This window comes from Heteronotia binoei, chromosome 7, assembly GCF_032191835.1.
Source record: "Heteronotia binoei isolate CCM8104 ecotype False Entrance Well chromosome 7, APGP_CSIRO_Hbin_v1, whole genome shotgun sequence".
In the NCBI taxonomy this organism is placed as follows: domain Eukaryota; kingdom Metazoa; phylum Chordata; class Lepidosauria; order Squamata; family Gekkonidae; genus Heteronotia; species Heteronotia binoei.
Genome location: NC_083229.1, coordinates 118739765 through 118762410, shown reverse-complemented (window position 1 = coordinate 118762410; position 22646 = coordinate 118739765). Strand labels below are relative to the sequence as shown.

Here is a 22646-nt window from a genome sequence, read left to right as displayed (position 1 = left end):
ACGTTTGCTCCTTGGAAGGACAGCTATGGCAAACCTAGGCAGTATAAGAAGAAGATGATTTTGGATTTATATCCCGCCCTATACTCTGAATCTCAGCGTCTCAGAGCAGTCACAATCTCCTCTACCTTCCCCCCCACAACAAACACCCTGTGAGGTAGGTGGGGCTGAGAGTTCTTTTATAGCAGCTGACCTTTCAAATGCAGCTTCTATGAAAGCTATGACTGACCCAAGGCCATCTCAGCAGGTGCAAGTGGAAGAGTGGGGAATCAAACCCGGTTCTCCCAGATAAGAGTCCACGCACTTAACCACTACACCAAACTGGCTCTCATAAAAGTCAACAAAAGTCCGTATAGTCAAAGTGATGGTATTCCCAGTAGTAATGTACGGCTGTGAGAGTTGGACCATAAGGAAGGCTGAGTGCAGAAGAATAGATGCTTTCGAGCTGTGGTGCTGGAGAAGAATCTTGAGAGTCCCTTGGACTGCAAGAAGATCAAATCAGTCAGTCCTAAGGGAAATCAACCCTGACTGCTTCCTAGAAGGCCAGATGCTGAAGCTGAAGCTCAAATACTTTGGCCACCAAATGAGAAGGGAGCACTCACTGGAGAAGATCTGAGAAAGACAGAAGGCAAAAGAAGAAGGGGACGGCAAAAGATGAGATGGCTGGACAGCGTTACTGATGTAACGAACACGAATTTGAGCAGACTTTGGAGAATGGTGGAAGACAGGAGGGCCTGGCATTACTTGATCCATGGGGTCGCAAAGAGTTGAACTTGACTATGCGACTGAACAACAAAAAGATTACTTAATTTCTTGTTTGTGTGACTGAGTTTGCAGCAGCCTAGCAGAAACTGAGGGAATGGGGGCAGTTCCCCTCAAAGACATGTGATGGTTCTGGAGGAAAAACCTGCACGTGTGTGGTGTTTTTCCTGAGACTGCCCCAGTTCTAGGTTTCTAAAAGCTAGAGGGAAAGCTATAGCCAGCCTACACAAGCGCAGTCCCAATTTGCGTCTGCACAGTGGGCATCAATGAACAACAGTTGCAGGAAAGTGCAATCATGTTTTTCTATGGAATCACTGAGCTTGTTTAAAGGAGATGAGTTCTTTTGTTCCTTTCAGATCTTCCCTATGCTATATATAATTATTCCTTTGGAAGGTCATGTGACAGTTCTCAGAACAGAATAACCAACCATTAGCTCACAGCACCACCATTAGCAGGTCGGTCATAGCCTGATGGGGTATGACATGGAACAAAGACCCAGCTGGTGTGGAACGTTTTATGTTAGGCAGGGATGGTCCTGGAAGGCTCATATTCCTCTCTCTCTTTTTTTGGCAAGAACTTTTTTAGAAGGAGTCTTTCTTTGCACAAAATCTGGGCTTTTGAAAAAAGGTTTTAAAATAGTTTTAAGAGCCCCCTGGCGCAGAGTGGTAAAGCCGCAGTACTGCAGTCCAAGCTCTCTGCTCACGACCTGAGTTCGATCCCAGCGGAAGCTGGATTCAGGTAACTGGCTCAAGGTTGACTCAGCCTTCCATCCTTCCGAGGTCAGTAAAATGAGTACCCAGCTTGCTGGGGGGAAAGTGTGTAGATGACTGGGAAAGGCAATGGCAAACCACCCCGTAAAAAGGGTGCTGTGAGAACGTCATGATGTGACGTCACCCCAGAGTCGGGTTGCCAAGTCCAATTCAAGAAATATCTGGGGACTTTGGGGGTGGAGCCAGGAGGCTTTGGAGGTGGAGCCATGAGACATTGGGGTGGAGCCAGGAGCAAGGGTGTGACAAGCATAATTGAACTCCAAAGGGAGTTCTGGCCATCACATTTAAAGGTACCATACCCCTTTTTAAATGCCTTCCTTCCATAGAAAATAATGAAGGATGGGGGCACCTTCTTTTGGGGCTCATAGAATTGGACCCCTTGGTCCAATCTTTTTGAAACTTGGTGAATATTTTGGGGAGAGGTACTGGATGCTATACTGAAATCTTGGAGCCCCTACCTCTAAAAATAGCCCCACCAGAGCCCCAGATACCCATAGATCAATTCTCCATTATTTCCTATGAGAATAAGTCTCCATAGGGAATCATGAGTTCCCAGCAGACATTTCCCTCCCCTCCCCCTGCTTTCTGATGACCCTGAAGTGGGGGGAGGGCCTCCAAACCAGGGGATCCTCTGCCCCCACCTGGGGATTGGCAACCCTACCAGAGTCGGAAACAGCTGGTGCTTGCACGGGGGACTACCTTGACCTTTTAAAAATAGTTTTCCTCCAAACTGAATGTAAGGAATGAAATTACTAGAGTTTGGATCTAAACTGTGAACAGAAGGAATTTATAACACATGTTGAAAGGAGTAGCCACAAATAAATGCATAGTTAGAGGGGGGGGTATACATGGGCACTGATAAGCTACATGAAGCCCCCCACCCACCAGAGCCCCAATCTGCTGCAGAATCAAAATCCCTTAAAAAGCATGAGGACGCCCAAGAGAGAGTGAGTTCAGCTCTTTATTCAGTGATTCAGCATAGTGAGATAGGAACAGAACTGTCTGGCAGGACCAAGGGCCCTGCTTATATGCATGCAAACCTCCCCACCCAAAAACCCATTACCATCATCCCATTACACACAACTATAGGTTAATAGCTGGCCTAACGATCCCTGATGGGCCTCCTTCCTGGATCCCATTGCCATCATCCCATTACACACAACTATAGGTTAATAGCTGGCCTAACGATCCCTGGTGGGCCTCCTTCCTGAATCCCATTGCCATCATCCCATTACACACAACTATAGGTTAATAGCTGGCCTAACGATCCCTGATGGGCCTCCTTCCTGAATCCCATTGCCATCATCCCATTACACACAACTATAGGTTAATAGCTGGCCTAACGATCCCTGATGGGCCTCCTTCCTGGATCCCATTACCATCACCCATTACACACAACTATAGGTTAATAGCTGGCCTAACGATCCCTGATGGGCCTCCTTCCTGAATCCCATTGCCATCATCCCATTACACACAACTATAGGTTAATAGTTGGCCTAACGATCCCTGATGGGCCTCCTTTTTGAATCCAGGCAGCTGTTGTTTTAGGGTCTCCAGCTCAGCCAAGTCTCTGCTGGTCCTAAGGCCAAACTCCAGTTCCAATACATAACATCGCTCTTGTCACAAGTCCCTCGTGGTGGTCACATGTTGAACGTACTGTCTAGTTTGGACCTGGAAAAAACAGAGGGGAAAGAAACTTAATCCAAAAACTGGAGTAAGATACCTCAAAGGTTAATATGCAATTAAAGGGCCAGTCATTAAAAGCAAACTGTATAATAAATCATAAGCAAACATGCATGTATTTATAAATCATAAGCAAACATGCATGTATTTATAAAGCTAAAACCATTTAGGGGCTCATCATTAGCCTCTATCCTTTGTACAAATATAAAACTGCAATGGGAACCCACTCGACTTGACGTGTTTCGACCTAGACTGGTCTTCTTTAGAGGTCAGGATTCAGGAAAGTAAGTACACATATTGGCTCATAATACAGAATACAATAAAACAATGGAACAATGGTGGACCACAAGGAAATTTAATGACGTGACGAAGGCTTAAAGATATTCTTGAGGCCTCTTATTCTACAGCCTTATGTCCTAATCAATACATATTGCATCCAGTGTCTTATTGTATGCCTCACCACATGGTCTAGAATTGATCAAGGTGGGTGTAAGATCAGAGCTTACGTGCCAAAAGTTATGTGTAGTTTGGACCTTGGTCCACTGAACTCAGGTGGCTTTGTTGTTTAACTCAGTGATAGCCAGTTTAGCTGACCTTTGGTACAGGATCAGATTGTGGTGGTTACCCATCAATCAGTTAGCCATCAGCCACATGCTGTTGGGTGGTTTTGCCCAGGGCTTTTTTTGTAGCAGGAACTCCTTTGCATATTAGGCCACATCCCCCTGATGTAGCCAATCCTCCTGGTGCTTACAATAGGCCCTGTACTAAGAGCCCTATAAGCTCTTGGAGGATTGGCTACATCAGGGGTGTGTGGCCTAATATGCAAAGAAGTTCCTGCTACAAAAAAAGCCCTGGTTTTGCCACCTTTGTCTGTAAGATTGTTTACTGTGCTTCTCCTTTTTTGTAATGTCTGTTTTATGACATTATTTTAATTCTGTTAGATTTTACTATTGTAAGCTGCCCTGAGCCCGCTTGCGGGATAGGGCGGGATATAAATCCAAAAATCAAATTAAATTGAATTTGGCCTAATTACTTGAGTGTATATGGTTGAAGAATGCATTACCAGCTGTAGGGTGGTGTGGGAAATTTGGTTTCGTATTCACAGTCTGAGTTTTAAAACTCGAGGAGGAATTTAGCTAACAAACACAAGATCTAGAATGATATTTTCCCTTAAAAACGGGAGTAGCTTTGTGGGTATGGTGGGTATACTGGAGAGGTGGGTGGGGCTGAGGAGGAGGAGTTCAAGGACAACTCCTACAAGAGCTATGACTGACCCAAGACCATTCCAGCAGGTGCAAGTCGAGGAGTGGCTCTACAAGAGCCAGTTTGGTGTAGTGGTTAAATGTGCGGACTCTTACCTGGGAGAACCAGGTTTGATTCCCCACTCCTCCACTTGCACCTGCTGGAATGGCCTTGGGTCAGCCATAGCTGTGGCAGAGGTTGTCCTTGAAAGGGCAGCTGCTGTGAGAGTCCTCTCAGTCCCACCCACCTCACGGGGTGTCTATTGTGGGGGAGGGAGAAAAAGGAGATTGTGAGCCGCTCTGAGATTCGGAGTGGAGAGTGAGATATAAATCCAATATCATCTTCTTCTTATGTGGCATAATATAGCAGACCTTGAAACATCTGGACCACCTCTAGCATGAACCTAAGATCTGTTTTACATAGAACATCCAGCTGGAACAGCAGCATAGTTAAACTTAATATAAAACAGAATAGGCAGCCATCCATTTTATTAAACAGGTTACCATCTAAAGATCAATAGCACTTGCAATGTTTTTTAATATTTTTACGATTTTATGTTTTTATGTCTTAATTGTACTTCTATTTTTTCATGTTTACACATGAATATGTAAGCCGCCCTGAGCCTGCTTCTGGCGCGGAGGGCGGGATATAAATCGAAATAAATAAATAATTGCAATCTGCCGAAGATCCGATTTGTCCCTGTCTTTGTCTCTCCTTCCAGCAGATCTGCAGTACTGGGTGAACGAAATCTGCACGCAAATAAAAGGGACAAAGGTAAAAAACCCCCCAAAAAACGAAGCCCGCCCAGATCCCCACACTCTTTGATGCTTTCTGCAGCCTCTGCTTGCCTTGGCAGCTAGAATACAACCGGTGGTGAAATAAGAGCGCTCCTCCTCCTTAGTGGCTGCTGGACCACATAAGGGTTGCGAGGAACGGGAAACCCACAAAGGATCTCCTCGCTTTAAAGTCCAGACAGTCGATTCCGTTCTGAATAACATCTTGTTAAGATTCATGGGGTTTCACCTAAGTCGATTAGCAGGGTTTTTACTGTTGATCAATTGTCAACTTTGCTGTGTTGAGAGAGAGAGAGATTTTCTGCAGAATGGTGCTTTTTCATGGCCTCACTAATCCAGTTCAAATGTTATTTCTCATTGTTGTTGTTGTTTTTTTTAAATCAGCATGTTTTATTTGGGAAACAACAAGGATGCAAAATATTTCTAAACGTGCTAAGGAGAAGGCTGGTGGGTGTACCCACTCTAGACTCTGACCTCCAGAAGACAGAGTCTGACCCAATCTTTTGCAGAATTAGTTCTTTCAAAGCTCATAGGCTGAGACTGGAATAATAATAAGATGATATTGGATTTTACATCCTGCCCTATACTCTGAATCTCAGAGACTCAGAGCGGTTTACAATCTCCTTTACCTTCCCCCCCACTCCTGCAACAGACACCATGTGAGGTGGGCGGGGCTGAGAGAGCTCTTACAGCAGCTGCCCTTTCAAGGACAACTCCTACAAGAGCTATGACTGACCCAAGGCCATTCCAGCAGGTGCAAGTCGAGGAGTGGCTCTACAAGAGCCAGTTTGGTGTAGTGGTTAAATGTGCGGACTCTTACCTGGGAGAACCGGGTTTGATTCCCCACTCCTCCACTTGCACCTGCTTGGAATGGCCTTGGGTCAGCCATAGCTCTGGCAGAGGTTGTCCTTGAAAGGGCAGCTGCTGTGAGAGTCCTCTCAGCCCCACCCACCTCACAGGGTGTCTGTTGTGGGGGAGGAAGATAATGGAGATTGTGAGCCGCTCTGAGACTCAAGTGGAGGGCGGAATATAAATCCAATGTCATCTTCTTCTTCTTCTACTCCTAACTGCATACAATTGCATAGTTAAAATCTTCAGAATTACTGCTGAGTATCATCATTGCCCAGGCATCTGACACTTAAACCATAATATCTCCATGAACATATGAAGCTGCCTTATACTGAATCAGACCCTTGGTCCATCAAAGTCAGTATTGTCTTCTCAGACTGGCAGCGGCTCTCCAGGGTCTCAAGCTGAGGTTTTTCACACCTATTTGCCTGGACCCTTTTTTTGGAGATGCCAGGGATTGAACCTGGGACCTTCTGCTTCCCAAGCAGATGCTCTACCACTGAGCCACCGTCCCTCCTCCATGATAGCATTGGTGTAGCTCTTCATTCTTCAAAGGAGATCACGTGCATTAAGCTTGGTATTCCCTGCAACAGCCCTGCATAGCAAGCCAGTATCATTGTCTCAGTATGGCAAGAGCAGAGTCGAGGCTGACAGAGGAAGGCTTGCCTGAGGGTTCCATTTTCAAAATGATATCCTGCTTGCTATTTTGTTAAAATTGTTTTTCGATTCCATTTAGGATCCCCCTGCGGAAATGTTTGTGAACACAAACATGGCAAGTCTTTCAGGTCTTTTGCCAGGAACTTACCTGCTGCACCACGATGCATACTCGTTTTCTGACGAGCAGTGTTCCCCCACGGATCACGTCGTGTGCGAGAAAGCCGCCATGGACGCGGTTCACTATGAATCGGAAGAGGACTTCCCGATCCTGTCTCTTGAGAGCAAGACAGAAAACGACCACCTTCGTCAGATCCCCATGGAAGATGAGTATTTGGACAGAATCCTCCTTGGCCGCAATTACCTGCCGCAACTGAGTCAGCCTGACAGCACGCCTGCATTGCTGTTCTCGGAGCCCCTGGAAGTGGGGGAGAATGATAGCTTAAGTCAGTGCTTTGCAGGAACTGAAAGCCTGGTCGAATTATCGGACTGCTGCTGCTCCGACCTTTCGTGTGGAGCAGGCCCTCCTCGTGCTTTCTCTGACAAAGGCACACTGCCTTCTGGCCATCCCTGTGGCTGTAACAATGCAGGGAATATCGAGAGCCTAGACACCCTGACAACACCTGTGGTGACAAACTGTTGTCCTGCCTGTGGCATAGCACCTGGAGAATCTCCCAGAAAATGTGGCAGCGCTGCAGATTCTTCTAAAAAGGGTGGACCTTCCCCACAATGCACTTGTGCCTTGGACTCTTCCTCCACGAATCAGAATGCTCCGACAAGCGATCCTAGTGCCGCAGGGGAGCCGCCTGACGAAACCGAGGCAAAGCATCAGAATGCAAAAAGAAACAACACTGGTTCCAACTGCGGTACTTCAGATCCTCCAGCTGCATCTGGTGAGTCTCCAAAAGCAGGGCCTTTTGCTGGTTGCATTGTGCTCTGCTTGTTAATGGTCTTTTTCAGACAACCTATGGAAAACGGATTGGTTTCATTTCCATCCCATCATCCTGTAAACCAGTACAGGGACTGGACTTCCACACAGAGCTTTTTTTCCCATAACTGAGCTGTCTCTGTAGCCCTGTGCCAATTCAAACCATCCCGCTTTCCATTTCCTGCCATTTTATGCCATGTGGATGATCTTTCTGAGGGGTTTTTTTTGGGGGGGGGGGCTTTTTATTGAGAACACTATGGTGCTGAAGCAAGAGAGCAGAATAGTACCACCATTGGGTTGCTTGGCTATTCAGCAGCATAGTGCTCCCAACGTTTTAAAAAAAGGAGAGAGTTTGCATGCCTGGTGAAAAATGGTGGGAAAATCCTGTCACTCCATAGCGTTTCAGATCTGGAAGAAGGATTTAGAACCAGGAGGAAAGCATTGTTAACCATGCCTCACCAATAGGATAGAAGCTGAATTGTCTGAACAGGTAAAAGCAGGACTTTTTTTGTAGCAGGAACTCCTTTGCATATTAGGCCAGACCCCCTGATATAGCCAATCCTCCAAAAGCTTACAGAGCTCTTTGTACAGGGCCTGCTGTAAACTCCAGGAGGACTGGCTACATGGGGGTGTGTGGCCTAATATGCAAAGGAGTTCCTGCTACAAAAAAAGCCCTGGGTACAAGTATTCTGGTAGCAACCAATTCTTGTCTGAAATGACAGAAAACATCCGTTACTGGCCAGTTCCTAAACTGGAGTACATAGGCTGGCTGAAAAAGACCAATGTCTCCAGGGATTGTTTTGTAGAAAAATAGGTGGTGGAGCTCATCCAGGGATTGTTATGCAGCTGCAACTACTATTCAATAGACAAGGAGATGGAACTCTTAGAAGGAGGAGGTGGAACTCTCAGAAAGGTTCCGGAGCGGTGCTCCTGTGAGCTCCCACTGAATCTGAGGCCCGAATGTCTCTGAGGCACCACTGGTTTATATGAAAGTTTGGTCATGGGCTCCATTTGTTTCCCTAGAGATGCCAACGAGAGGAATCTTTCCCCCTCTTTCTGTTTTAGTTTCATGTCAACACCATGTAGGCCAAGGTGATTTAACCACATGCTGATCTCTGAAACTGTCATTCTTGCCTTGTTCGTGGAAAAACAGAGGGGAAAGATGGCGCCCAGCAACCTCAGAGTCAGCCAAGAGGACAGAATGGAAGAGCAAAGGAAAGTTTCCATGGTCTTTTCCCCAAACAAAAAAGGACCCGATATTTCAAGCCACGAAACAGCTGCTGATAACTTTTTCCTCAGCCCTGATTCTTACTGGTGATGGGGACTGTTGGTGATGGACCCCAGCCAATCTGATAATTTTGACAGAACTGAAAAGCAATATTCTAATATTAGCAAGTCCCCACAAGGCCCAAATCCAATGGTTTCTTTTCTTTTTTTAACCCAAGTTTTCCTTAGTTTTTTTTGCAGCAAAAAATTTTTTTTTCCAATGGTGGACCTTTCAATATAGCGAGAATTGTGTATTCTGGAATCGCTTTAATGCTTGCCCGGGTTTATTTTATTTTATTTATTTTATCCAATTTATATCCCGCCCTTCCCACAAAGCAGGCTTGGGTTTGCTACAACCCTTGAAGACAGGCTTTAAATGGGCAGCTGGAATGTATGGCATATAATCCAGACCAGGGAAGTCGAACGAATTTGTTATGAGGACTGGCTCTGACATAAATCAGACCTTGTCGGGCCAGGCCATGTGTGTCACGTAGGCTTGCCAATCCCCAGGTCCCAGCGGGGGGTTTTCCGCTTTCCCAGGCTGCTTCCCGCCCCCAGTCAGCTGGCCGACGGAGGAAGCCCCGCCTCCAAAGCCACCATGTGACTATCCCCCTCCGGAGGCTCAAGTCTCCGATTGGAAAGACTTCCTCTTGGGATGGGGTGTCTGTGATACTTGGAAGAAGTTGGCTGCAACTCGTGAGTAGAGAGGCCAATCCCTCACTTCAGAGTCACCAGAAACGGCGGGGGGTGGGAGGGAAACGTCTGCTGAGCACTTCATTATTCCCTATGTGGAGATCGATTCTCATAGGGTATAATGGGGAATTGATCTGGAGGTTTCGGGGGCTCTGGGGGAGCTGCTTTTTGAGGTAGAGGCACCAAATTTTCAGTATAGTATCTAGTGCCTCTCCCCAAAGTACCCCCCAAGTTTCAAAATGATTGGACTGGGGGGTCCAATTCTATGAGCCCCAAAAGAAGGCTCCCCTATCCTTCATTATTTCCTATGGAAGGAAGACATTTAAAAAGGTGTGCTGTCCCTTTAAATGTGATGGCCAGAACTCCCTTGGAGTTCAATTATGCTTGTCACACCCTTGTTCCTGGCTCTGCCCCCAAAGTCCCAGATATTTCTTGAATTGGACTTGGCAACCCTAGTGTCATAAAATGTAAGGCCCCGTAGTGGAGATATAAAGTTTATAAAGGAGACTGTCACGACTCAGAGGGATCTTACCAAATTACTGCCATCACTCCGGGTTAAGGGTTCCCCTTGAGAAGGCCAAAGTACCCTCCCAAGCCCTTCAGGCCTCCCTTAGCTAGGCGTGAGGACGAGGCAGAGTAAACAACAACAAAAAGGTTTATTTCAGTGCAATATAAATTAACAAGGTGCATTAACCAGTAAAAGGGTGAAGGGAAAATAAACAAATGCCCTAATGCGTCTATCTTACAGTCCCTACGCTTACCAGCACTTACCCCCTTGGGTAAGGGTCTTTCCCCTGCTTTCAGCTCTCCAGGCTTCAGCCTGCTTCCAGGTAAGCCTTCCAGGAAAAGAACACCTATTTCCTGGGCTTGGCCTTTATATTCTCTTCCCAGGCCCCACGCCTCTCTGGGCCTGTTTCCCTCCAAAACCCTCGCTACCCAATCAGAGGGACAGAGGGGATCCTGGGAGATGTAGACTTTTCCCAGTAACTCCTAAGCAGGCTTTCCTGGGGCCTACAGGCCTCACTAGGCCCAGGATCATGACAGACACAAACACAAAGATTCTTTTTTAAAAGCTTTAAATAAAACATGCTTAAAAGATTCGCACTCTTTCAATATTTTATTTAACGGCCTCTGCTAACAGAAGGAAGCAAGAGAGAGGGAGGAGGAGAAGATGATGACTGCAGATTTATTGGGTTAAAATTTTTTTTTTAAATGCCTTGGAAGCACAGAAGCTTTATTCAGTATCCCTGATTCTCCATGTTTCCCATCAGGGCAGAGTGGTATATAAATTTGATAAAAAATAAAGCAAAAATGAATACCCTGCCCTTCTCTTTGAATCAGAGACTCAGAGCAGCTTACAATCTCCTATATCTTCTCCCTCCACAACAGACACCCTGTGAGGTGGGTGGGGCTGAGAGAGCTCTCCCAGAAGCTGCCCTTTCAAGAACAACTCTGCGAGAGCTATGACTAACCCAAGGCCATTCCAGCAGCTGTAAGTGGAGGCGTGGGGAGTGAAACCCGGTTCTCTCAAATAAGAGTCTGCACACTTCACCACTACACCAAACTGGCTCTCACAGACTTGCTTGCAGGCCTGATAGGAGCCCTCTGGGGGCCTGATTCAGCCCCTGGACTGCATGTTTGACACCCCTGGTCCAGTCTATAAAAGCCCTATGGCTACCACTTTGCAATCCTATTCAGAGTTACTCCAGTTGAAATTAGTGAGTTTAGACTGGACAATTCTGCATAGGATTGAACTGTGAGAAGCTAAGATTTTAGTTCCCCAAACTGTGGGTTGTCATCTTCTTCTTTTTCTTCTTTTTGTTGAAGAAGGGTAAGATTTTAGCTTTTACAAAGGCAGAGGAAATAATACCGAGACACCGCCAAAGAAGATCCACAGTTTTGGCTGTCGCCCTGTATTGGTCACATTATCTTCACGGTTCACCAGTTCAGAGCTGGAGGAAAGACAAGTCAAAATGAAGGTTTTTGAAGCTGGAACGTAAAGCCGGAGGGCACTCGCTCAGCTTGAAAAAAAAAGCTGAATACGTTTTAAAATGGGATCTCCCCCCCACCCTGTCCTTACACACAATGCTGTACAGATAAGGATTGGAAACTTGAGAATGGAACCCCTCTGGAGGGTGCCATCCCAAGCAAAAACTGTTCCATGTTTGCCCTGTTTGTTCATCTGTTAGCTAATCTGCAAGGCTACACGACCAAGCCAAAAGGAACAAGCCCAGGAACGTTTGTTTTCCCTGTGATTCTGGAAATGAGCTAGACCCCGTGTGGTTACACGCTGGTGCCAGTGGTTTCTCCCCACCCAGGGAAGAAACCTCCATCTTCTGGCCCTCTCCAACGCAATTAACTGTCTGCCTGGCCAAATATTTATTGGGTTAAATGTAAAAAAAAATGCCTTGGAAACTCACAGAAGCTTTACGCAGCATCCCTGATTCTCCATGTTTCCCATACTGTTCAAACCAATTACAAATATCTGACTCCAGTGATAGCAAGAGAAAGAAATTTCACTTACAAAAATAGAAGCACTTCTTACATGACATATTCATGTAGGGACATTGAACTTTTTGTGACTGAATTAACTTAAAAAAAAAGGTTAACTTGCTACAGCTCCAAGCTCAGGTAAGAGAGCAAAGAAGAGAAGTCCTAAGACGAAACAAAAGGCAAGCAACAGCTCGAAGAGGCTCAGCATCTAATGGATGCCAACACACCTGAGTGAATTCTCTTAACCCTCTTCCTCCCAGATGCATCCAGAGCTACAATACCCAACAATATTGTGGCAGCGGCGGAGAAATAAAGCACGGCAGACAAAGCTCTGTTTCTCCCTTGCCTCAGAAGCCACTTGCTGGGTTACCCTAAGTTGGCTACTGTGGTTTGTAACAGTGGTTAGAACTAACCACCGTTCTTCCAAAGCAGCTACTGTAGATTCCATCTGCTGAACCTGAGCACCCATAAATTCAGTTGACCCCCAAACTCGTTGAATTGAATTGTTGATTTACCTTATCATTAGCAAATAGTTGTTTCAGTCTGCTGTTTCAGCTCTTCAGACTGCTGTTTTAGCTGTTCGGATTGTTTTTTTCGGCTGAGCAGCTATTGTTTCCAGCCAGAAAATTACCGCTTCTTGTCCATCAGTGGCAGAGAGTTCAGCAGTTGTCACATTTTGAAATTATGAGCCCGTACATTGGAAGCAATCATAACAAAAGTAGAATACAAACTTAGAGCAATAGCCACAATATCAGACAAAACAGATCCAAATCAAAGCATGATGTGAAGACAAGACAAGAGAGGCACAGGATTACTTCTGATTACTCTGCCATCTTAACCGGAAGCGGGGGGGGGGTTGTGGGAAAAGCCCAGCAGGAACTCATTTGCATATTAGGCCACACCCCTGACATCACCATTGTTTTGTAGGGCTCTTTGGTAGAAAAAGCTCACTAAGAACTCTTTTGCATATTAGGCCACACCCCCAGATGCCAAGCCAGTCCGGAACTCAAAAAAAGCCCTGACTGGAAGCATTACATTTCAGCTAACCATGGTTACCATTAAGCATTCAAGAATGCTGCCATGTATATATGATTCATCTGGAGAAGCTGGGTGACATGAGACTGATAGCTCCCCTAATTCTTGGAGCCTTTAAGTATCGGTGTACACAGACCAAATGAATTCAGATGAGAAGGGAGGAGTATAGGCCAGGGGTGGCCAACAGTAGCTCTCCAGATGTTTTTTATCTACAACTCCCATCAGTCCCAGCCATTGGCCATGCTGGCTGGGGCTGATAGGAGTTGTAGGCAAAAAACATCTGGAGAGCTACCGTTAGCCACCCCTGCTAGGCCACTTTGGGTATCCTAAACATAACTGAGAGATTGGGCAGTATTAAATGTGCACCCAGTGCTTTCTTTGTAGAAAAAGTCCAGCTGAAACTCATTTGCATATTAGGCCACACCCCTGATGTCACCATTGTTTCATGCAGGGCTTTTTTGAAGAAAAGGCCCAACTGGAACTCATTTGCATTTTGGGCCACACCCCTGATGTCACCATTGTCTCACACATGGCTTTCTTGTAAAAAAAAACCAGCCCAGCTGGAACTCATTTGCATATTAGGCCACACCCTTGGGTGTCACCATTGTTTCACACAGGGCTTTCTTGTAGAAAAGGCCCAGCATGGACTTATTTGCATACTAGGCCACACCCCTGATGTCATCATTGTTTCACACGGCCTTTTTGCAGAGAAAGCCCAGACGGAACTCATTTGCATATTAAGCCACACCCCCGGGTGCCGAGCCAGCCAGAACTGCATTCCTGTGCATTCCTGCTTCCAAAAAGCCCTGTGTGCACCAAACTGCAATGGTGCACGTCACTGCTTGTCTTCATGTAGGTGAAGGCTGCCACAATTGACCTGTAGGAGCTGTGCAGTTAAGATCTTCACAGTCAGAGTTGTTCAACAGTGAAATCAGCAGGCAGGTGCTGAGCTCTAGGCTGAACCTCCACTGAGCAGAGGATTGGACTATTTGGCCTCTATGGCCCCTTCCAACTCTGTGATTCTATCTGAAGCGGACGTTTTCCAGGGTCATTGCAATCCTAAACAGAGTGAACGCTGTTCTAAGTGTATTGAAGGCTAGCCCATTTAGGTTGAGAAAAGTTAACTCATTCAGTATTAGCATTCCCAACTGAAGACTGAACGCATGTTGGGATGAGGCGAAGTATTCTGATTTTGCACTTCTTATTTATTTCTATTGCATTTGGATGGATTGGATGCTACCCTCTTTCTTTAAATTACAAGCACAGGGTGGTTGTTGTTATTTTTTAAACAGCACCCAGATTTATTCTGCATCTCTTTCTCTTTCACACCCTCCAGGAAATGTGACTGGAAATAGTAACTCTACATTCATCTCAAGCGGACAGGTCATGAATTTTAAAGGCGACATCATAGTTGTCTACGTTAGTCAGAACTCCCATGAGGGTTCGGCGTCTCCTGGGGTGACGGAGGACAACTTGGGCAGTCCGGTGCAAGAGGAAAACTTGAACCGCTGTGAGACATTTGCGGGCAATGTTCCCCAGTATAAGGAAAAAATTGCAGAGATGGATTCCTGCCACAGCACTGAAAGCGAAGGAGGAACTGGCAGCGTTGGAGAGTACAAGCGAACTTCGGGGCCGGTAGTTCAAGAAGAGAATCAAGACTGTCCAAACAGAAAACAGTTTGGTAATGAAGCCTCTCAACCTGTACAAGAGGTGGGGAGACCGGAACAGTTTCTAGAAAATGTATTGCACTGATAGAAATGTCTGCTTGCTGATTTCTAGCAATGGGATATGCAGGCCTCAGATTCAGCAGGAGCTCACAGGAGCACAGCTCCTGAACCTTTCTGAGGGTTCCCCCCCTCCTCCCCACCTCCCTTGTCCATAGAATAGTAGGTGCAGCTGAATAACAATCACTGGATTAGCAGAGTGGGCAGCCAGCCAGCCACCAGGGGCTTTGCCACACCCCCAGCAGCCCTCATTCACCCCTGGAGAAGCCTGCACCTCCCTTTATCCACTTATGTGATTTTGGGTGGTGGGTGGCTTGCTGGCCTTTTGACTGTGGGGGGTGTGTGGCCAAGGAGAGCCCCAGGTGAGCGAGGCCTGCTTGGGTTGGCTGGATCTCTCGCCAACCCAAGCAGGCCTCACTCACCCGGGGCTCTCCTTTCTTGCTTTTGGCTGGTAGGGGGTGGGGCAGCATATGCTAATGAGTTATGCTAATGAGATCCACCACCTATTTTCTACAAAATGACCCCCATATGGAGCGCTATCCTTGAATATATCCTGGAGACATTAGTCGGATTGCACTAAATAACCCCAAACTTACGTTCGCTCTTAAGGAATCAGATGGTGGCATGTGAAACTGCCTCATACTGAGTCAGACTACTGGAACATCAAACTCAGTTATCATCAGCTGCTCTCGGGGATCTCAGAGGAAAATCTTTCCTTCATGCCTACAACCAAAGATCTTTTAACTGGAAACACCAGGATTTGAATCTGGAACCTTCTGCCGCCATTGAGCTTTGTTCCTCACAGATCGCTGGGACTAACTAGCCAGAAGTGGGACCTCTGCTCTTCTGAGAGATTCTCTGAAGCCCTGCATGGAAGGACAAGGTATTATTGATGCTGGATGGTGCATCTCACAGCTGTCAAGGAACAAACTGAAATACTGGGAAACTTGGGCACAATATGTTGCTAGCGTTGAGCATGTGCCAAAATCAGGGTGCGAAGCTCCTAAGCATCTTGTCCAAATTGCTAAAGATTCCGAGCAACAAGCTTAACAAGATGCGGTATAAGAGGTACTGTGCAGGCTAAATTGGAGTTAGACCACATAAAAGAGATTTCATAACGCACCAAGATCTATTAGAGCCAATTTGGTGTAGTGGTTAAGTGTGCAGACTCTTATCTGGGAGAACCGGGTTTGATTCCCACTCCTCCACTTGCACCTGCTGGAATGGCCTTGGGTCAGCCATAGTTCTGGCAGAGTTGTCCTTCAAAGGGCAGCTGCTGTGAGAGCTCTCTCAGCCCCAGCCACCTCAGAGGGTGTCTGTTGTGGGGGGAAAAGATACAGAAGATTGTAAGCCGCTCTGAGTTTCTGATTCAGAGAGAAGGGCAGGGTATAAATCTGCAGTCTTCTTCTTTTGTTATAATGGTGGGTTTTGGGCTATGTACACATGTAACATGAAACCACACTTCTTACAGAGCCAGCTGTTTAATAGGGCAACCCCTGAATTACTCAAGTCAGCAAATTTTTTTCTGCCTGCCTGCTCAGTGCCCCAAGAGATGGAGGAGGCAATCCTCCTTCTTCCTCATCCCCTGGGCAGGTCTTTAGCCAGAAATTTTGGTTTAGGGGGCAATTTTTTTGTTAAGAAGGCAGATTAGCACTGTGGAGAACAGCCCATTATGTGTCTGTACAAAACTGCCATGCTTATACTTCTAAATAATAAAGACACGTGGAATATCACACAAAAATGTTTCAGGTTTATTACAAAGATATTTACATGTAGAACATATTGACTACTCCAACAAGTAAGAGACAACCCACATTTTCAAACTGTTCATCTCTGAAATTTAATAAGATGTGGTGTAAGAAGTACTATGCAGGCTAAGTTGGAGTTAGACGACATAAAAGAGATTTCATACTGCACCAAGAGTTATTAGGACAGAAAACCTAGTGACAGCTGTTCTTCACTCCACAAGTGTGTGTAACTGTAGACCCAGGTTCGAGTCCCTACTGGCAGTCTCAGCCTCACCTGCTTCCCAGGATGGTTGTTGTAACAGAGTAACCCGTTGTGTAACTTGAAATCTGCTTGACATCATACACTAAGTCTACATTAAGGATGTGCAGACAAGGAAAAATTGGTAAAATTTGGATTCAGGGGGGGAAATATTTGGAGGGCCCACTTTCCCTGAATATCAGATTCGGTCGCCAAATCTGATTCGGGAGATACTCGGCTGTTCCCCAATATACAGCTCCATTATACACTATGGGCCACTGAAGTCAATGGCAAAACGTAGGGTATAATGTATGGGGGTGGGGTTGAGAGAGAGGCACCAAATTTGCAGGGCATCTGCAGGATCCTCTCGCCATCTGCCTGGCACCCCGCCCCCCCACCAAATGACTGAAAGTTAACGTTGCCATCTTGCTTCTTAAAGCGTTCATCATTTCAAGGTGATAAACATCATAGTTTTATAGTTTTAACTTGTTTTATATTGTCCTGCATTAAATTGTTGTGAGCTGCCCTGAGCCCTGTGTAAGCAAGGAAGGGCAGTCAAAAAATCAACAACAACAACAATAGCTGAAGAGCATGGGACTTTACAGCTGAGAAAAGAGACGACTAAGGGGAGTCAGGTTTATAAAATGATGCATGGAGTGGATAGAGCTGACAAACAGAACTTTTCCTCCCTCTCCCAAAATGCCAGAACTTGAGGTATCCAATTAAGCTGATGAGCCATAGGTTCAAGACGGACAAAACATCGCCACATCTGTGACGTTGGCCTGATTCATGAGTGTGTGTGAACTCTCCTAGAATTATATGAATGTAGGACTCCCCTAGAATTGAGAACACTTTAGTTAATCTGGATTAATGGACACACCATTGGAACTGTGAATGTAGGATTCTCTTAGAACTGAGAACACTGTAGATAATCCAAATTAAAGGACACACGTTTGGAACGGAGAATGTAGGATTCTGCTAGAATTGTATGAATGCAGGCTTCCCCTAGAATTTAGAACACTTTAGTCCAGGAATGTCAAACTCATTTGTCATGAGGGCTGGATCTGACATAAATGAGACCTTGTTGGGCCAGGCCATGTATGTTTCTATTTAAGATTAGGTAGCAGAGATATAATCTTTATAAAGGACACAGACAAACACAATGAAATAATTTTAAAAAAACCCTTAAAATATGCTTAAAATATCAGCACTCATTGGTCTTAAGATGCTTTCTTTGTATCTCTCCCATGGGTTCCAGGGAACTGGGCAAAGGAAGCTCTGCCTCTTTCCTTCCTTCCCCAGGGGACCAGGAGGAGGAGGAGCCTTGGCCAACAGAAGGAAGAGAGGCTTGGCTCAGTAGCTCTGCTGTGTGATTGAGAGAGCTCCCCTTCCTCCCCAATGGAGAAGCCTCAGTCAATGGAGAAAATAGAGATTTTGCTCTGTAGCTCTTGTGTGATTGAGCAAGCCTAGTAAAACAAGCTGTGATGCAGAAGTGGAAAGGAAACAGACGACAGCCAGTTGCTTGGGGGCCTGATAGGAGCCCTCCGGGGGCCTGATTTAGCCCCCGGGCCCCATGTTTGACACCCCTGCTTTAGCCAATCTGAACTAATGGACATACCTTCAGAACTGAGAATGTAGGATTCCTCTAGAATTAATGTTTTCCTGTGCACAGGATCTCTTTTGTCTGTGAATGGGGCACGGGGGCGAGCAGGCACATTGCAATTAATGGGGGGGGGGGGTTTGTGCACAGAATTGTATAAAATGAATTTTCTAATGTTGACCTGCTGCTTATGGCTTGTGTTGGTAACTATGAGGACTGAGTTAGGGCATATTTGTTTCTTATTAACAGGTGGAATCAAAATAGAAATATAACATTTGTGAAATAATAATAATAATAATACAGAATGCTCATTTTGTTCCCCAGGAATCTTCCAGATAATGACAGCGACTCATTTCTTCATTGTGAGAAAAGCTATTAGAGCCAGAGAGGAATTTCCTGCGGAGTCTCGGTCAGTTGCTGGTACGGGGTGTGTAAACCCTTCCATTGCAAGCCATTCTCTCTCTTCAGGAGTCAGCAAACTCACAGAATTAGTCACGCTGCCCTCTCCTGGCCTTTTCCTTCTCAGCTGATCTGGCTGGCTCATAACCAGACCCTTCAACACACATGATGAAAGCTGGGTGCCTGCCTGCATTCCATTTGCTGCAAAGACCATACACAAACAGCACTAGCAAGGCTTCTGTACTAACAATGCATCGCGGCATTTTTTGTAGCAGGAACTCCTTTGCGTGTTAGGCCACGCACCCCTGATGTAGCCAATCCTCCAAGAGCTTACAGGGTTGTTAGTACAGGGCCTGCTGTAAGCTCCAGGAGGATTGGCTACATCAGGGGTGTGTGGCCTAATATGCAAAGGAGTTCCTGCTGCAAAAAAAAATTAAGTGAATGCTGTATTTTTTAACCCAAGAGGATCACAACTGCATAACTCTTGTGCTGATATCCCCAGGGCTGGCCCGCCCACTAGGCAAATTAGGCATTTGCCTAGGGAGCCAGCCCTCCCCAGACAAATGACTAGTTTGTCTCTTCCTCTACCCACCCACCCCTTCCCCTCCTCCGTAGCTTGCCCACCCCACCTCCTCCTCCCTGTGGCTTCTCCTCTTCGTCTGCCCGCCCCACCTCCTCCCCATCGCTTCTGCTCTTCGTCTGCCCGCCTGTCCCACCTCCTCTCCATTGATTCTCTTCCTCCTCCTGCCCGCCCTGCCTCCTCCCCGTAGATTCTCTTCATCTGCCCGCCCCACCTCCTCCAGTTGCTTCTCCTCTTCATCCACCATGCAGGCAGCAGGGCGCAGCGATTGGTGAATCTGTCTGGGGCGCCACACACCCTAGGTCCAGCCCTGGATATCCCAAACTTCTGAAGGAAACCTTCCCTTTATTCTGTGCAGCTAAGCCAATTTCCTGTAGTGCTGTCAGGTCTCCATCCAGAAGGCCCTCTTGTGTCTTCTGTAGCCCTCTTCTGACAGTTCTGCATCATCCTTAGTTCTCTTGCACCCCTTCTCTTTAAGTTTTCTAGTTGTCAGGGCTTTTTTTGTAGCAGGAACTCCTTTGCATATTAGGCCATGCGCCCTGATGTAACCAATCCTCCCAAGAACTTACAGGGCTCTTAGTACAGGGCCTACTGTAAACTCCGGGAGAATTGGCTACATCAGGGGTGTTTGGCCTAATATGCAAAGGAGGTCTTGCTACAACCCCCCCCCCCCCGCTAGTTGTGATATTAAAAAATAATGTTTCGCAAGGAGAGAAGTAAAAGGGTAGTTGCCTAGTTCAGTCAGGTGATAACAATCTCAACCAGAAACCTGTTTCTTACCATGTTTTGAAGAAGATATTGCAGGGGTGGCCAACGGTAGCTCTCCAGATGTTTTTTGCCTACAACTCCCATCAGCCCCAGCCAGCATGGCCAATGGCTGGGGCTGATGGGAATTGTAGGCAAAAACATCTGGAGAGCTACCGTTGGCCACACCTGAGATACTGTATTTATACCCCACCCTTCACTCTGAATGTCAGAGTCTCAGACCAGCTGAGACATACGTGTGCGGATTCTTATCTGGGAGAACCACGTTTGATTCCCCACTCCTCCATTTGCAGCTGCTGGAATGGCTTTGGGTTAGCCATAGCTCTAGCAGGAGTTGTCCTTGAAAGGGCAGCTTCTGGGAGAACTCTCTCAGCCCCATTTGCCTTACAGGGTGTCTGTTGTGGGGGAAGAAGATAAAGGAGATTGTAAGCCTCTCTGAATCTCTGATTCAGAGAGAAGGGCGGGGTATAAATCTACAGTCTTCTTCTTCTAGTCAGGAGGACAGGCTCTATTCAGCTACCTCTTGAATATCCTCCAGGCCCCCAGTAGGGGTCGGTCCCCAGAGGTTGACATGACTTCCAGGTGCAGAAACACAAAAATACAAAATACCCCCGAAGAAAGGCCCGTTATCACCCCATATCTGTTTCCAAGCACAATTCCAAGTGCTGGTTCTTAACCTTTGAAGTCCTTATGTCGTTTAGAACTATGGTTGCCAGATCCTTCTTGGCAACCCTTAAGAAGAAGAAGAAGAAGAAGATATTGGATTTATATCCCGCCCTCCACTCCGAAGAGTCTCAGAGCGGCTCACAATCTCCTTTACCTTCCTCCCCCACAACAGACACCCTGTGAGGTGGGTGGGGCTGGAGAGGGCTCTCACAGCAGCTGCCCTTTCAAGGACAACCTCTGCGAGAGCTATGACTGACCCAAGGCCATTCCAGCAGGTGCAAGTGGAGGAGTGGGGAATCAAACCTGGTTCTCCCAGATAAGAGTCCACACACTTAACCACTACACCAAACTGGCTCTCCTTACCAAACTGGCTCTCCTTACGGGGTGTGGAGGGGCAGGGTTTTCCTTCTCCACATTGAGAAACTCCTGGAGATTTGGGGATGGAGTATGGGGAGGTCAGGAACCTCAGGGGGGCACAGTGCCATAGACCCCACCCTCCCAAGCTTCCATTCTCTCCAGAGTGACCGATCTATGTAGTCTAGAGGTGAGCTGTAACTCCAGGAGATCCCCAGGGCCCACCTGGAGGCTGGCATCCCTACTTAGAACCATATTGTCCAGCTTGCCAGCTGAGACCTTCTGAAGCCCAGTTCTCGGTGCCGTTACCTTTAGCTATGAGGCAGGCAGTGATCAGACACAGGGCTTTCTCAGTGGCGGCACCTCACCAGAGCTTTCTTGTAGCAGGAACTCATTTGCATAATAGGCCACACCCCCGTGATGTAGCCAATACTCCAAGAGTTTATAGGGCTCTTCTTACAGGGCCTGCTGTAAATTCCAGGAGGATTGGCTATATCAGGGAGGTGTGGCCTAATATGCAAAGGAGTTCCTGCTACAAAAAAAGCCCTGTACCTCATCTTTAGAATACCCTTCCCAGTAGGACTCACCTGGTACCTACTTTACTCTCTTTTAGGCACCAGGCTAAAAAACAAACAAACAGGCTTTTAACTAAAGGGTTTTATCTTTCAAACATTTTATAGTATATTTCTGGCCCAAGGATAATTTTATCTGTATTTTTTAGGCTGTGTTGTGTATTTTATGTCCTGTCTTGTTTTAATAGTGCTGGCCTAGTTGTTAATGCATTTCAGCAGTTTATTTTAATTTATGTGGCCAAACTGTGGCTCTTTCACACTTATTGTGTGGCTCTTGAAGCCCCCACTGCCCCGTTGGCGAACTTGGAGAAGGCATTTCTCTCTTTAAATCACTTCTCCAAGCCAGGCCAGCTGGTGGCATTTAAAGTCACTTTCTTTCCACCTCTTCCTCCCACCTCCCTCTATTTTCCTTCCTCCCTCCCTCCCTGTCTTGTGGCTCTCAAACATTTGATGTTCATGTCTTGCGGTTCTGAAATATCTGATGTTTATTCTGTGTGGCTCTTACATGACGCAAGTTTGGCCACCCCTGGTATAGCCCGATCTCATCAGATCTCAGAAGCTAAGCAGGATCGGTACCTGAAAGGAAGATCAGCAAGGCAAATGCTGCAGAAGGCAAAGACAAACCACCTCTGCCTCTCTTTTGCCTTGAAAGCCCCTTGCAGGAGTCGTCGTGAGTCGAATGTAACTTGAGGGCACGCGCTAGCTGCCTCAAGCAGGTCTCTGAAGTGGTAGCCTATAAATCATCTCAATAAAGCAGAATAGCTTCATTGTAGGTTAACAGGGTGCTTCCCAAGGTGTGGGTCAGGACCAGTGTTCCCTCTAAGCTGAGTTAGC

The 22646-nt window shown here is 46.5% G+C and overlaps 1 protein-coding gene across 1 annotated transcript in view; it reads left to right on the top strand.

Annotated features, from left to right (window-relative positions):
* Window positions 1-14954, top strand: part of TNFRSF11A (TNF receptor superfamily member 11a) — a 72473-nt gene extending 57519 nt beyond the window's left edge. The window contains exons 8-10 of the mRNA XM_060244371.1: window positions 5176-5228; window positions 6834-7644; window positions 14503-14954. Of these exons, the coding sequence (XP_060100354.1) occupies window positions 5176-5228; window positions 6834-7644; window positions 14503-14918 (1280 nt within the window). The 3' untranslated portion in view covers window positions 14919-14954. The remainder of the gene's footprint in view (window positions 1-5175; window positions 5229-6833; window positions 7645-14502) is intronic.
* The last annotated feature ends 7692 nt before the right edge of the window (window positions 14955-22646 follow it).